The sequence below is a fragment of the Platichthys flesus genome, chromosome 7 (genome assembly GCF_949316205.1).
Source record: "Platichthys flesus chromosome 7, fPlaFle2.1, whole genome shotgun sequence".
NCBI lineage: Eukaryota > Metazoa > Chordata > Actinopteri > Pleuronectiformes > Pleuronectidae > Platichthys > Platichthys flesus.
Window position 1 is genome coordinate 14,888,723 of NC_084951.1, and position 13,178 is coordinate 14,901,900.

At 44.3% G+C, this 13,178-nt stretch overlaps 2 protein-coding genes across 3 annotated transcripts; one reads left to right on the top strand and one right to left on the bottom strand.

The window, feature by feature from the left end:
* The first annotated feature begins 322 nt into the window (after positions 1–322).
* On the top strand, positions 323–10,436 carry inavaa (innate immunity activator a). 2 transcript variants are annotated; one of them, XM_062391196.1, is made up of 10 exons: positions 323–369; positions 5,184–5,286; positions 5,910–6,043; positions 6,477–6,599; positions 6,691–6,925; positions 7,011–7,064; positions 7,782–7,992; positions 8,429–8,578; positions 8,674–9,349; positions 9,691–10,436. In XM_062391196.1, the coding sequence occupies exons 2-10, from the start codon at positions 5,223–5,225 to the stop codon at positions 9,781–9,783; spliced, it is 1,740 nt and encodes a 579-aa protein (XP_062247180.1). In that variant the 5' UTR covers positions 323–369; positions 5,184–5,222; the 3' UTR covers positions 9,784–10,436. The 2 variants fall into 2 exon arrangements, with proteins under 2 accessions (XP_062247180.1, XP_062247179.1); XM_062391195.1 differs by lacking the exon at positions 323–369 and having other exon boundaries at positions 5,139–5,286.
* An 86-nt stretch (positions 10,437–10,522) lies between these two features.
* On the bottom strand, positions 10,523–13,157 carry si:ch211-163l21.11 (uncharacterized). The gene is made up of 9 exons (XM_062392362.1): positions 13,150–13,157; positions 12,835–12,966; positions 12,508–12,664; positions 12,382–12,422; positions 12,249–12,305; positions 11,878–12,026; positions 11,656–11,802; positions 10,846–10,959; positions 10,523–10,761 (listed from the first exon to the last, which is right to left on the bottom strand). Exons 3-9 carry the CDS (start codon positions 12,632–12,634, stop codon positions 10,611–10,613), a joined length of 786 nt encoding a protein of 261 aa, XP_062248346.1. The 5' UTR covers positions 12,635–12,664; positions 12,835–12,966; positions 13,150–13,157; the 3' UTR covers positions 10,523–10,610.
* Positions 13,158–13,178: the final 21 nt, after the last annotated feature.

Sequence of the window (13,178 nt, forward strand, 5' to 3'; positions counted from 1 at the left end):
AGAGTCGCGTGCTGTGTCACCACCTCAATAGTCAGAGCGTGTCCGGAGAGACCGCAGTATTGGACCGAACCATTTACAAAAACTGTGCCGGGGGGGATCAGATGCAGAAAATTCTTTACTTTCTCCCATTAAAAACCACTTCCTTGATATCAAACAGTTTTGAGCATCGGTAAAACAAACAAAAAGAAACAGTATGTGAAATTGAATTCAGTACTTCAGAAAAACTCATCAAAGTCCCCCCCCGCCCAAGTGGAAGTGGATTGGTCTGAAACAGATGTCCCAGGCGTCACTCTCACACAGGATCAGAACGTGTGGACTGCTGCTGTGTGCAGGGATGATGCGGTAGAGGAGCACAGGACACAACACAGAGTGAGTACACAACTTTATAACAAGGTCTACTTTGATGGGAGAGAAAGAGCAGAGGAAGAGCTGCAACATGATTCTAACCGCAGTGTGTGAGAGGGCTGAGGAATGGATGGTACAAGAGCATAAAGTTGTAATAAACATTACAGAACAGTCACCAGTGGAATATAAGTGGCTATTTCTGCTGTTTATAATGCTGTAAAGCAAAACTGCTTCAAAGCATGTTGTCATTGTGATAAGTGCTCACTCTTCTTCCTTATTGCACAGTAATAGCAATGGAGTTACTTAATGTAGTGATCCTATCAAAATATTTTTAAGGCCTACATTCAGAGTAAGATTAGTAGAATTAGTAAGGCAATACTTATACTATAAATGTCCACTTTAATGATGTTATGTAATCGACCCCCCCCCCCACACACACACACACACCCACACACCTCTTCGCAAAATGAAAAAATTTATGATAAATATTGTGCTCATGCCTTATACTTAAAGTGAGTGGTAATAACAAAATAATTGTTGTGCAGTTTAAAGTAAACCTCTCTCTGAAAACTACCAGTGTGAAATTGAAATACTCAAGTAGAGGTACCTCAAAGGTTTTACCAGTATTTGCGTACTTAGTTACTTTTCCACACTAGTAACTTGCTTTGCTCAACCGCCTGTACTTCACAGTGATTAAGGATTATAATGTGCTCAAGTCTTTTCTCCTTGTACTCATCAGTAATTCAATTAAATGTCTCCTTATAGTAATCTAATACCAATGTGAAAGAAACGACTCTTTGTAATGAGTACATTTACTTTTACATACATATAATTGTTGATATCACTGTATTTTTACTTAAGTAAAAAATTCACTGCAGAGATTTAATTTCAATTGATTATCATAGTATAGTATAGTATAGTATAGTATAATATGGCATGGCATAGCAAAGTATAGGATAATATAATATAGTGTTGTGTATTATTGTATAGTGTAGGCACGGAAGGGCAATTTTATTTACGTCGAACTTTTCATATACAAACAATACAAAGACAAAATTTAAAGTTGCATTTCAAAATCAGAAAGCACATACAAATACAATGTAATATATACTAGAGTAGAGTAGAGTTGAGTCTAAGGTAAATATAGTATATAGTAAAAGATCTGAGTACATCCTCCACAACTACCCTTCTTTTTACAATCTGTAAAAGAAACGTTATTAACCTTCAGTATTATTAATATCACTAACTGATGTGTCAGGTTCTTGCTAAATGATAACTTGTTTAACAATTATATTAGTTTAATAGGTTGCTTTTACTTTAAGAAATACAAATGTGGGACCACAGACCTGAGGGTGGCAGATGTTTGCAGCCACTGCAGCAGAATAAACACAATCCCCCTACGGTCGTCATGTTGACAGACATGCAGTGCTACTGTGGTGCCAAACACAACACCTCTGTGTTGATATGCCCCTGGAGTCCCCCAGGTTTTTATGTGTTAACTGTGGCCACTTATGGGTGAAAGGCAGAACCCACTTCCTGCCGGTGAGCTGTGCTGACCACCGGTGTCCTTTCGGAGGCCTCAGCCTCAGAGGGACAAGGTGCAGTGATACCCGGGCAGCCCTTCAGCCTCTGGTGAACAATGGAGCATCTCTTCTGGCCCTCTGTATTTACGTTGTCGCTGGGTTGTGACAGTGCTGCTGTGTCTGGACAGCATATGGCCTCCAGAGACCGAGAGCAGGCTGGTGTGGTGCTCATTACCCCTGTATTGTGTCTGTTGGAAAGCTGCAAGACGCTGCACTGCTCGAACGTGTTGATCTGAATGAGATCTGACAAATAAAAGAGGCTCACAGTGTTTAAGCCTTTAATGTCCCCGCCTCACAGCCATGGCTCACATTAACTTCATGTTATCATAGCCTCCAGTCTGCGTTTTGCTGCTGTCTGTGGAGTTTCCAAACTCAACACTGCTTCTCCAGGCGAAGATCTGACTCCAGTGACTTGCTGTGTAATACAACACTCAATCTTTTTTTCTATTTTGCCGCTCCCCCACATTGATGCACTTTTCTTCCAGCAGCCCATAGTGTGTAGAGTGGATCCATTTTGCTGAATGGATTTTGGCTTCTCATCAGACTCTGAAATAAGGCATGCTGTAAAGTCGTTTGGTTTCTTCCATAGTATCAGCACTCAGCGGAGAATCTTAATTACAGGGTTCAAACAGGCCTTGGTCTGGTTTCAGGCATCCCTCACTGGTTCCTCGGCGAGGCCGGTCCCCGTTGGTAATTCCTGGGCCGACCACAGTGGTAATGAGCACGGCGGCGGTGGCGGCATTCCAGGAGATCGCAGCTCCAGAGGCTCATGGGAAAGGGTGGTGGGGGAAGTCTGCGAGACAGTGAGTCCACATCGTGATCTCTTGCCATAAACACCCACTTCCGTTGATGTTGCGCTGTCACGGTCGGGCGAGCGAGCGAGGATGGGTGGGGACCCTCAGCTCTCATCCCCTTCACGTTTCCAGAGTCTTCATTAGCAGTGATCACACGCTCATCTCAATTATGATGTTATGAATACATCAATCTAGTCTGCTGGGTGGAGACAGTGCTATCAGCTCCTAACCCATCAGGAAATGGGCTTCTGTTAGAAAAGTGTTTTTTTCTTCCATGACTCCAGTTTCTTTTATGAAAGCTATGATAAATGGTTCTGCAATAGGCTGCAACTTCTCGTGAGATTCGCTCACCCACCCACTCACTCAGCCTATATCTGCGACCACAGACTCTTGTGAAAGTCTTCAGAGAGTTATGGGGTGTAAGTGGGTAAATCCCACATTACTCTGCCTGCGTCTGATTACCGGGCTGGATTCCTGTTGACGTCTTTCAGGGAGAGAGCGCCACAGAGTTGGAGCCGGGTGTTTTTTTGGAGAGTACAGCAGACCCCGGGCCTCGCAGGGTAAAAATGTTTTAACTCAGCACTGTTCCTTTCTCCACCTCTCAGCTGCAGCCGTGTCTCAATATCGGCCAAACAATGCAGCTGAGGCCTGAAGCAGAGTCGTCAGCAGATATTGTGCCTACAGCAGATATTTCAGACCGGTCGGTGGATACAGGGCCTTTGTTGCACTGTTGTTTTACTGACTCGAGCTGCCTGGCTCTGCCTCATTGTGCTACCGGCTGTTCGTATAGCTGTGTCAGTCCACATGAGTTGCGGTGGTGAATGGGTCTGGCCGACGGGATACACAATAATATCCTGTTAGAGGACGTTCTCATCCTCACGGGCTCTGAGTCTTCCTGGTCCCCGCAGGAAAAGGCCTGATACCGATCTCCAAACACGGAGCATGAGACAGGAGCTGGGGATTATAAACAGCCGCCCCGGCAACACACTCATTCATGTTGTGTTTTTAAGTCACCCACACCCCCCTCCACCCCTCCACCCCTTTATTCCTGATATCATTTACTTCTTATATGCATTGTATCTGCCCTGTCAGTTTGTTTATAAGCAAGTTTATGCAAAAAACTACTGGATGGATTACCATGAAACTCGGAAGGATGTGATATGAGTCAAGGAGTAGTGTGGTGTGGCTCTGGATCAGGGCTCTGATCTATTCCATCAGATACTGTTTTTTTTTAAAAAGGGAATAATTCATGGATCTTGATGGAAATGATCAGGTACATTCAGGGAACGGATATTCATGTGTGTGTGTGTGTGTGTATTTTGGTGCAGCTTGATTGACTTTAAAGGGGCCTGTTGGGTGTTGGCGGAGGTAGGTGCTCTACAGACTGACATTCTAGTATTTACATGATTTTAACCCAGAGGCTGCCTCAGGAGCCCTCAAGTTTCTGAACTGTCCCTTGAATGAATGTGTGGCATTGATGCAAGGCAAGCCAATAAGCCAACAAGGTCTCTTGTGACCTGCTGGCCTTTTTAATGAGAAGTTGAGTGTGTTGGCAGACATGTGAGATCAAGAACTTGAGCTAAAATAAAAATAAAGGATTTCTTTGACTTGTTTTTTCTCTTGTCCTGAGGCGATTTCCCCAAATCAGTCACACACAGATCTCCTGGCCTGTTTTAAAATGCCTTGACTTATTGTTAAATGCAATCTCCAATTTGTTGTTGTCGCTGTTTTCCCCTGCTTGCCGTCGCTCCTCTCCAGAAGTCATTTTGGGTCATTGTCAGTCAGATGTTTGGTGGGAAAGCGACAATGGAGCAGTGTGGGCCATAAACATGTATTGTGCTCGCCTGTTTGTGAAAGTGTGTTATTGAAAATGGGCAGCGTAGCACAGGAGTCAGCAGGGACCTTGTGATCCGATGCTGTGTGGACAAGCCCAGCATTGAGACATTCTTCCACTTCAAAGCCCCCAGAGGGTTTTCTGGACACTGGTTGAATGGGAGCTGAGGGAGGGGTGCTCGGGGGGGAACAGGTGCAGTCCCTGAGTGGGGTAATTCCTGCCGCCATCTGCTTTCCTTTTCGGGGTCTGGGCTCTTTAAACGCCCTCTGACACGCCTCACGGGGACACGCTCCCCTAGCCAGCCGCACCGTGCCCCGTCACCATGGCATCACGATTCGGATTAACCCCCGCACATGTGCCGAGTCAACCGTGGGGGTCTGCCCTCTTTTGTGATGGAGCATGGGAGGCAGAGGGCGGAGGAGGAGAAGGAGGAGGAGGAGGAGGAGGGAGACACAGAGCTGCATGGATAAGTGTGTGAAAGGACACTCGCCAGTCATTCACCTTTGTTAAGTAAAGGAGGAGGAGCCCGAATGAATGAAGCCATGTGGCTGCAAAACAACAGCAGAATCCTTACTCCTCTAAATGACCAATCTGATTTCACTAACCCCAACAAACTCATTTCAACAGGTATATAATAAAACAACAACTCGAGAGCCTAGAGGGAAGATGACGGCCATCGAGAGTAAAGAAGAGATCAGTGACACCGACAGTGGGATAATCCTGCACTCTGGTAAGAACATGTGAGGAGATTATCAGCACAGAAATACCCCCTCTAATTTCCAAACATTTCATCTTCGCATTCAGACTGAATCATCAAAAACAAAACACAATGACACTGCTCATTTTAGGGCAAATATTCATATTTAAAGTTTAATGATCAGATAATAGTTAGTTATTTTTCAATAAAAATGTGTGTTTTGATTAATGTTTAAATGTAATTTACTTAGAGGAACTTTTTTTCAAGTTTAAAAATAAAGCTACGGGGATTATTTTTTGTTATTTATAAACCAATATATACACTGACACTGGGTGTTTTATTTTTCACTGAGCTAATAATGGCCCTCACTGACGTACTGCTCACATAATAGGCTCACAGTGATGGCAGCAGCCCACATGACACGGCTCCATGCAGGCAGGAGAAAACACCGACAAACAACAAAAGGCTTTTATGCTGTGCAGCACTGACCTGCTTAGATACAAGATGGAGCCAATGCCAGTGTAAATCCAGAAGAAACACAGTTATAACTAGTATACTTATGTTGTGTTTTATATTAAATAAATGCTTATTTCCATGGTAGATACAGAGGCTGGTTAGGAGAGCTTGATCTGATCCTATTTGTGTTTCCTCTGCAGGTCCAGACAGCCCCACGTCCCCGGTGAAGGACCCGACCACTCACACCAGAGCCCTGAAGCTGAAGCACCAGTCTCTGGAGGAGCGTCTGGAGCTATGCCTGCTGGAGCTGAGGACGCTCTGCAGAAGAGAGGCAGTAAGTAGCCCTGGTAGATGAACGTGTGTAGGCACTAATGAGGAGCTCCTCAATGAAAGTTGAGGATAGCGTTCTGTGTGTCGGGGTCAAAATTACCTCTGCCAAGCAGGTTGTTTTCACCCCTGTCCGTTTGTTTCTTACATTATAAGATTAAGCAAAAAACTACTGTACGGATTTCCACCAAACGTGGTGGAAGGCTGCGGCATGGGTCAGGGAAGAAACCAGTACATTTAGATGTGGAACTGGATCAGGGAGCAGATCCAGGATTTATTTAGCTTCGCAAGATAGTTTGTTTTTTAACTGAGAATAATTCATGGATCTTGGATCTATTTAATTTAAATGTGGTGTCATTAGGGTGTTGAGCCTTGGTGGAGGAATTGCCATCCTAGTTGTTCCATTAATGTAATCACATCTTTTATTTTGTTTTTTTCAGGAGCTGACTGGTTCACTTCCCTCTGACTATCCTCTGATGCCAGGTGAAAAGCTCCCTCGGATCCGAAGGAGGATTGGAGCTTCCTTCAAGCTGGATGAAGGTCTCATCCATCTCGATAAACAGGTACGAGCCTGCTCAGTAATTTTGATGAGTGAGCAAAAGAGGCTTCAACCCATGAGCGTAAACTAAATGTCAGAACTTGCCTCTGTCGCAGGATTCAGAGCTGCATTCGCTGGAAACTGACTTGGCTCTACAGCAGCAGATTTATGAGGCGGCTCGCAAACTCTCACTGGAGGAGAAACTCAGTAAACCGCAGAAGAAGAGCCGCCTGCAGCAGTGCAAGAGGGAGGAGAAGAAAGTGAAGGACCTGCAGGAGGCCGTGATCCAGTCCAGGATTAGGAGCGAGTGCAACTCACCGTGCATCAGTATCACAACCAGTCAAAACAAAGGTGAGGGAGGCTGCTGCTCCCTGCAGGCCCATGTGTACACTGCACTCATCCACACACTAATATACTGCTTGTGTTCTGTTTGCAGATGTGTGCATGTCTGATGACAGCTCCCTGTCTGATGTGGTGGCTCTGGATGAAGGTGAGTGGGGGGGATTCAGGCACATCATCACTCTATCTTCTTAGACAGGCATAGGACAGAAGCCAGTGGGAAAGGAAGTAGCAAATCCACAGTACATTAGACATATTTTTAAGCAAGGCATGCAATTCAATGTTTTGTAGAAGAACAATAGTATACGCATTGAAGTATACTCAAAGTACCAAACGTAGAAGCACTCATTATGCAGAATACTCTATTTTAGAAAAATATATACATTATAATGTAGTACACCATGGATGAATCAAGCCATATCTGATCTCTTAACATATAAATATGTATCATATTTTATTTGTTAATTATATTTTGTATTTTTAACCTGAGTCTGCAGTGTAATGGGTAGCTATGTAAATAAAATGTAGTGAAGTTAAGAGCAGAGTAATTGTATTTGTGTCTAAAAGTGTAATGGAGTACAAGTAGAAAGTATCAGGCATTCTCAACTACAAGTACCTCTTTTAATTAAGAACAGCACTTGAATACATGTACTTAGTTACGTTCTATTATTGTATGTTATAGCTAATATAGATCTGATTTGAAGCAGTGTGGTGGCCAATTGAACAGACAGCAGCTTCAATGAAGCATCCATATCGTTGTGAGCTGAAAATGTAAAAGATTAGTCGGAATCAGCGTTTCTTGAATTCAAGGGACGATGAAAACAAAGCATTCTCTCACACTCCTGATCTTCTCTCTGATCGTCCACAGACTTGGACTCGTCCAGCTCCATCTCTCCTCCTGTGTTGGGCACCTCCTATCCCGACCCCTTCCAGCTGTCAGCCAAGCCCCTGCAGTCATCACCCTGCAGTGTGGAGTATGAGCGCTCTCCCATCCAAAACTCTCCGTGGAAGGAGACCAGTCTGGACCAGCCGTACCAGAAGATGACAGAAGCTCGGTCCATGTGCAGCAGCCGGTCCAGGTGTGTGTTAACAACCCATCGAAATGAGTCCTGCACCGGGTTGGAAACCCACAGACAACCTCCAGCAGAAAGAGAAAGAGATTTAAATATTAAATAAATATTAACATGTCTTTACATATTACGATATTAACATGAGAATTTAACCGAAAATATAGTTAAGAGAGAAAAATCCCTTTGGCTTTGTTCATGTTCATGTTTTGGATGGATGTGCCAAACCACTACTATACTCTACAGTTAGAATTTCTAGGCCAAGAACATGATTTATTTTGATTTTTACGTATTAAATCTTCAGTATTAAAAATGAATAATATTGAGATCTATGTGTAAAGCTGCCCTCCTGCCACTGGTTCAGGTTTTATGAGGGACAGTCTTTCGTCAGGAGATCTGCTACATGCTGCATGACTCATGTTGTCCCTCCTGTGTTTGCTGTGTGCAGTAGTCCAGCACCGACCCCGGTATCAACAGAGAGCTGCAGGATTCCTCTGTCTCAGTTCATCAAGAACTCGGCCCTGCGCCACAACAACTCCACCAGCGCCCCCTCCACCCCAGAGCTGCACATACGACGCCAATACTCCCAGTCCTTCAGGTAAATTACATGAGTTTTATCAATCACCTGATGTTCAAAGAGCACAACAGCACATGAACTTCAGTTTTACAGTTTCACATGATGTGTCTCCTCAGACTCGCCAAAAACAAGCCGCCTGCTGTCCCGGAGCGCACCAGTTCAAACAGTCGAGGACGAGCCAAGCTCCCCCAGCTGCGCTGCCTGGCCGACCTGATGGTGCGTTCGCCAGAGTACTCCCCACTGCGCCTGTGCCAGTCCAGCTCTGAGGACAGCAGCTCGGAGCACTCATCCTCCTCCTACATCAGCTCTCCTGGCATGGAGGGCCCCACTGAGATGCCAAAGCTCTGCCCGCCGCCTTACGGGTTCCACTTCGGAGCGCAGAAAAAAGGACCCTCCGGCTCCCCCGGCTTTCACAAGAACAACACCCAGTCTCCGCCTGGCACCAGCTTTGTCAAGGCCATGGCAGAAGAAGGCCCCCTGTCCCCTCAAGACCTGGCCACGGGGAAGTGCTTCTTCTCCACTCCCCCTGTGGCGCGCCGTCCTCTGCAAAGACAGTGTCAAGACGGAGCGTCATCCCCAAGGAGAATCCTGAAGCCCCCTCCGCCTTACACCAGGCTGGTGCGGGCGCCCTCTCTGAAGGAGTACCCCAACCACGCCATCAGGCTGTTGCCCAGGGAGATTGTGTCGGAGGAGCTGAGGTCGTGGCATCAGAGGAATCAGCTGCAGAAGTTATGGCCGGACAGCTTGGATGAGCAGAGCTCCACCTTACCTCACCTGCATCCATTTAATCAGGTTGGTACTTATAATGATGGAAATTGAACAGGCCACTAGCACACCTTGATCCCAATTAAATTGTGTGTCGGACAGTAAGAATTAAAGGACCAGTGTGTAGGATTTGGGTTCTATTGACAAAAAATAAATATAATATTCATAACGTTGTTTCATGAATGATTTTTGATTATTATTAGCTCAGCTCCTCTTCAGAGGGGCCTAGTTCCCCATAGTTCCCCTTAGCTCAGCCTGTAAACTGAACGACAGTTGGAACCATCAAATTGTTTTTGCTTTTTGGCTTTCAAAAAGTAAAGAATGCACAAGAGGAGCACTAATCTAATGTGTTGATATGTTTTTTGCAGGGCTCGGGTAATGTGATTCTCCAGAGAGCTGCAGACGGGACCCCGCTCCAGTGGTTTGTGGCCGAGGACGCTGAGATCGTGAGCCAGGTGTAGCTGAGACCTCTGCAGCCTCTTCAGTGGGATGTACTTTGTGCTATTCGTTTTTTATTTATCTCTGTATTTATTACGTCTTTGGACTCTCTGTGAGATTTAATGTTGACATGATGCAGAAACCACGGACCTCTTTGGTCCCCCGATGAGCACATTTCTATCTTCTTTTAATTTAAAACTTAATGTAAGGTGATATACCACTTTTATTTATTTTAAATAATTTTCCTTCACATGTTGATCAAAAATTTGAAATGGTGAACTGCGGTTCATAAATTTAATAAATGTGTCAGATGGAAAGTTGCTTTGTGGCTTGCACGCACCTCAAGTAGTTTTCAAATAAGCTTTCTCATTCCTAATATAATTTGAACCGTTACTCTATATTTATCTACTATTTAAAGTTTCCCTTTGCAACATAGAGACTTATTTGTGGAAATTTGAAAATGAAATTTATATATATAGTTACTATTTTACATCTGTCTATCCATGACGTGAAGTAAGATTCATCTTAACGTTTGCTTGTAACTCTTGATAATGAATCACTGATGCCTTTAACGGTGGTTTGATGAATGTTTTCACTGCAGTTTGGTGTTTTGTTACTAACCAAGGGATTGTATCAGTTTTGATATTTTTTTGTATATTTATAATAAATATAAAAATGTGACTGAAAACGATGTGTGTGGTATTTCTTTTATCTAGAAAGTGGAGATGAAATAAAGTATTTCAGAACAGAGTTACATCAAAACGTTTTATTTTGTACAGAGCTTTCCAGCCAGGGGGTTTACACACGTACTCTTCAGACGGGTCCAGTCGAATGGTCCCAGAAGAACAGATCAGGGCTCAAATGTTCCATAGTGAAGCTTCCACAGAACGTACGTCAGCACGATGACAAAGAAGAGCACAAACAGGTACAAGCAGAGGACGACCCAGCGACAGCGATACAGCCAGTGAGTCAGAGGACGTTGTCTCCACGAAGATCTCCACCTGGTGAGAGCGTCAGTGAGTCGGTGTGTGTACAGAGGAAACATTCATCGCAGTCATCTAAATTATTTGATGTTTTTAACTTACGTGCCCGCAGAGATCGGTGGGAAGATACTGTTTTTCTTTTTCTCCTTTTCTAACTTCTTCTTTGACATCGCAGCTTTGCCCTTGTGTCTCTGTCGCAGAGTATCCAGAGGGGAGCTGTGATAGAGGCACACATTTTAAAGATGTTACTCCGGCTGAATTATTCTACTTTATACAAGTAAAATTTGATTGATTGATTGATTGATTGATATTCCTATATATTTATATATATATATATGTATATATATATTTCTTCTGTTTTTATAATATATATACAGTTTCTATTTTTTGTACTATCCACTCCAGCAGCACAAGATCACTTTACTACTGGACACTGACACAATCACATCATTGCATTCCATACCTGTATCTGTATATATGCTCTCCGTATGTGATGTATGTGATTTATGTGATTTATGTATATATGTCAGTGATGTGTTAAGTGTACAAGCTACTGGATGATCTGAATTTCCCTCTTGATTAATAAAGTATCCATCTATCTATCTATCTATCTATCTATCTATCTATCTATCTATCTATCTATCTATCTATCCATTCTGAACTATGAACTAGTTCAGAATTTAAATGGTGAACTATGAACGTGAACTATTCATGTTTACTATTCATGTCCAGTATGAACTGAACTTTGAACTAGTTCATGAGAGGTGTGAACTTGCACAAGGCTGATTGTATATAACCACCAGTACATAAACAGGACTGAGGCAGCTGCAGATTGATGTGACGTGGCAGCATTAGAAGACAACATGTGCCGAACACAGATATTTCTCATGGATTTTTGTTCCCAGACTGTACTTTTTGATTTGTGTTTTCCTGTTGACCACTTGTTTTAAGGTGGGGGGCTCTGCGTTGGGTGTGGGGGGAGGCTCCGGGGGGTCCGCGGTGTCCGGAGGAAGCTGAGCAGCTGAAGCTTGAGGTGGATTTTCATTTGGATCAATTGGCCTGAAATAAAATGAGAAGGTCAGGTGTTGTATGCTTGTTGATTTGAAACATTTATCGTGTCAGTCTCTAGCTGACCTGTCGTCCACGGAGCAGCCGTCTTCCTTGGCGATGGCACAGCAGCTGGACTCTGAGCTCAGGGACGGAGACGGACAAGCGGGGATGGACTTCCTGCCGGAGGAGCCTCCATGAGCCGACCGCTTCTTCGAGTCTCGCTTTTTCTTCTCCTGCAGAGACAAAAAAGAGGGCAATTATTATTTTGTATGGACTTTCTAAACTTAATTTAAACAATTTCTTTCTCATTCCTCATCTAACACAGTGTCCAGCAGGAACTTCAATGCACGTCCAATGACAATCTCCAGCATTGACTTGGCTCTGCGTTCCACAGAAACTGAAACCACAGATGATACTTGAAGAGAAGGTGGGAGAGCTCAGTAAAGAAACATTACCTGTGTTTGACGGGGACTTTTGATTATTGACACACTGATCCTTCGCCGGCTGTTGTTCTAACAGAAACAAGAGGGAGAAGAGATTATGAGCTGAAGTGAGATGAGGTGCAATAAGTCCCAGTTCACTCCGTACCTTCAGAAAGCGTTTCAGTCGGCTGTCACTGTCCCCTGGATCTACGACAAGGGAGGCACTCATCAGTCAAATGTCGCCCATGACAAACTCTTCAGACAAACAGACGGACTGAAGTAAAGAAGAAACCTGGTGAGGCTCTGGGGTCGATGATGTTTCTGCAGGAGTTTTGCAGCTGGATCATCTTCTTGGTCTCTTCCAGCTCGGCTGCGTTTCTGTCATGTCGCCTCCTCAGATTCTCCACATGAGCCACCATGAGCTCCACTGCCCGACTCACTCGAGCCTCCTGATGAACAAATAGGTTTAGAAATGTAAACAATCATGCAAATCAATAATGAATATGTTACAGATCAATATTATGTTGGGTTGCCAGGTTGAGAGTCACAATTAAAAAAATTAAATGAAAAGGAAAATGTCCCAAGTGGTGCTAAGTCATCCAGAAAAAATTCACTTTACCTGGTGCACGGCCCCGAGGACCTCAGCCGTGTTGGAGATGCGCTCCACCGTCCCACCAAGGATGTCCAGAGAGAGCTCCAGCTTCTGCAGGATCTGACTGCGCTTACTGTCCAGACACAGGCCCTTCAGTGTCTGAAAACACACACACACACACACACACACACACACACACACACACACACACACACACACACACACACACACACACACACACACACACACACACACACACACACACACACACACAAATAGGTGAACTGCTCTGTGGTGGTATCATACAGAGACTTCAGATCAACCCCCTCATACTGGCTGTACCTCCAGGGTCTCTCAGCCTCTGGTCAGCT

What these genes read in the sequence shown, in the direction of transcription:
- inavaa (XM_062391195.1), top strand. Translation starts at nt 5,139, where the DNA reads ATGACCAATCTGATTTCACTAACCCCAACAAACTCATTTCAACAGGTA. An exon ending in TGGGATAATCCTGCACTCTG is followed by an intron (nt 5,287 to 5,909) that starts GTAAGAACATGT and finishes TTTCCTCTGCAG; the next exon opens with GTCCAGACAGCCCCACGTCC. An exon ending in TCATCCATCTCGATAAACAG is followed by an intron (nt 6,600 to 6,690) that starts GTACGAGCCTGC and finishes CCTCTGTCGCAG; the next exon opens with GATTCAGAGCTGCATTCGCT.
- si:ch211-163l21.11 (XM_062392362.1), bottom strand. Translation starts at nt 12,634, where the DNA reads ATGGTGGCTCATGTGGAGAATCTGAGGAGGCGACATGACAGAAACGCA. An exon ending in AAAGTCCCCGTCAAACACAG is followed by an intron (nt 12,027 to 12,248) that starts GTAATGTTTCTT and finishes TTGTCTCTGCAG; the next exon opens with GAGAAGAAAAAGCGAGACTC. An exon ending in GGCTGCTCCGTGGACGACAG is followed by an intron (nt 11,803 to 11,877) that starts GTCAGCTAGAGA and finishes ATTTTATTTCAG; the next exon opens with GCCAATTGATCCAAATGAAA.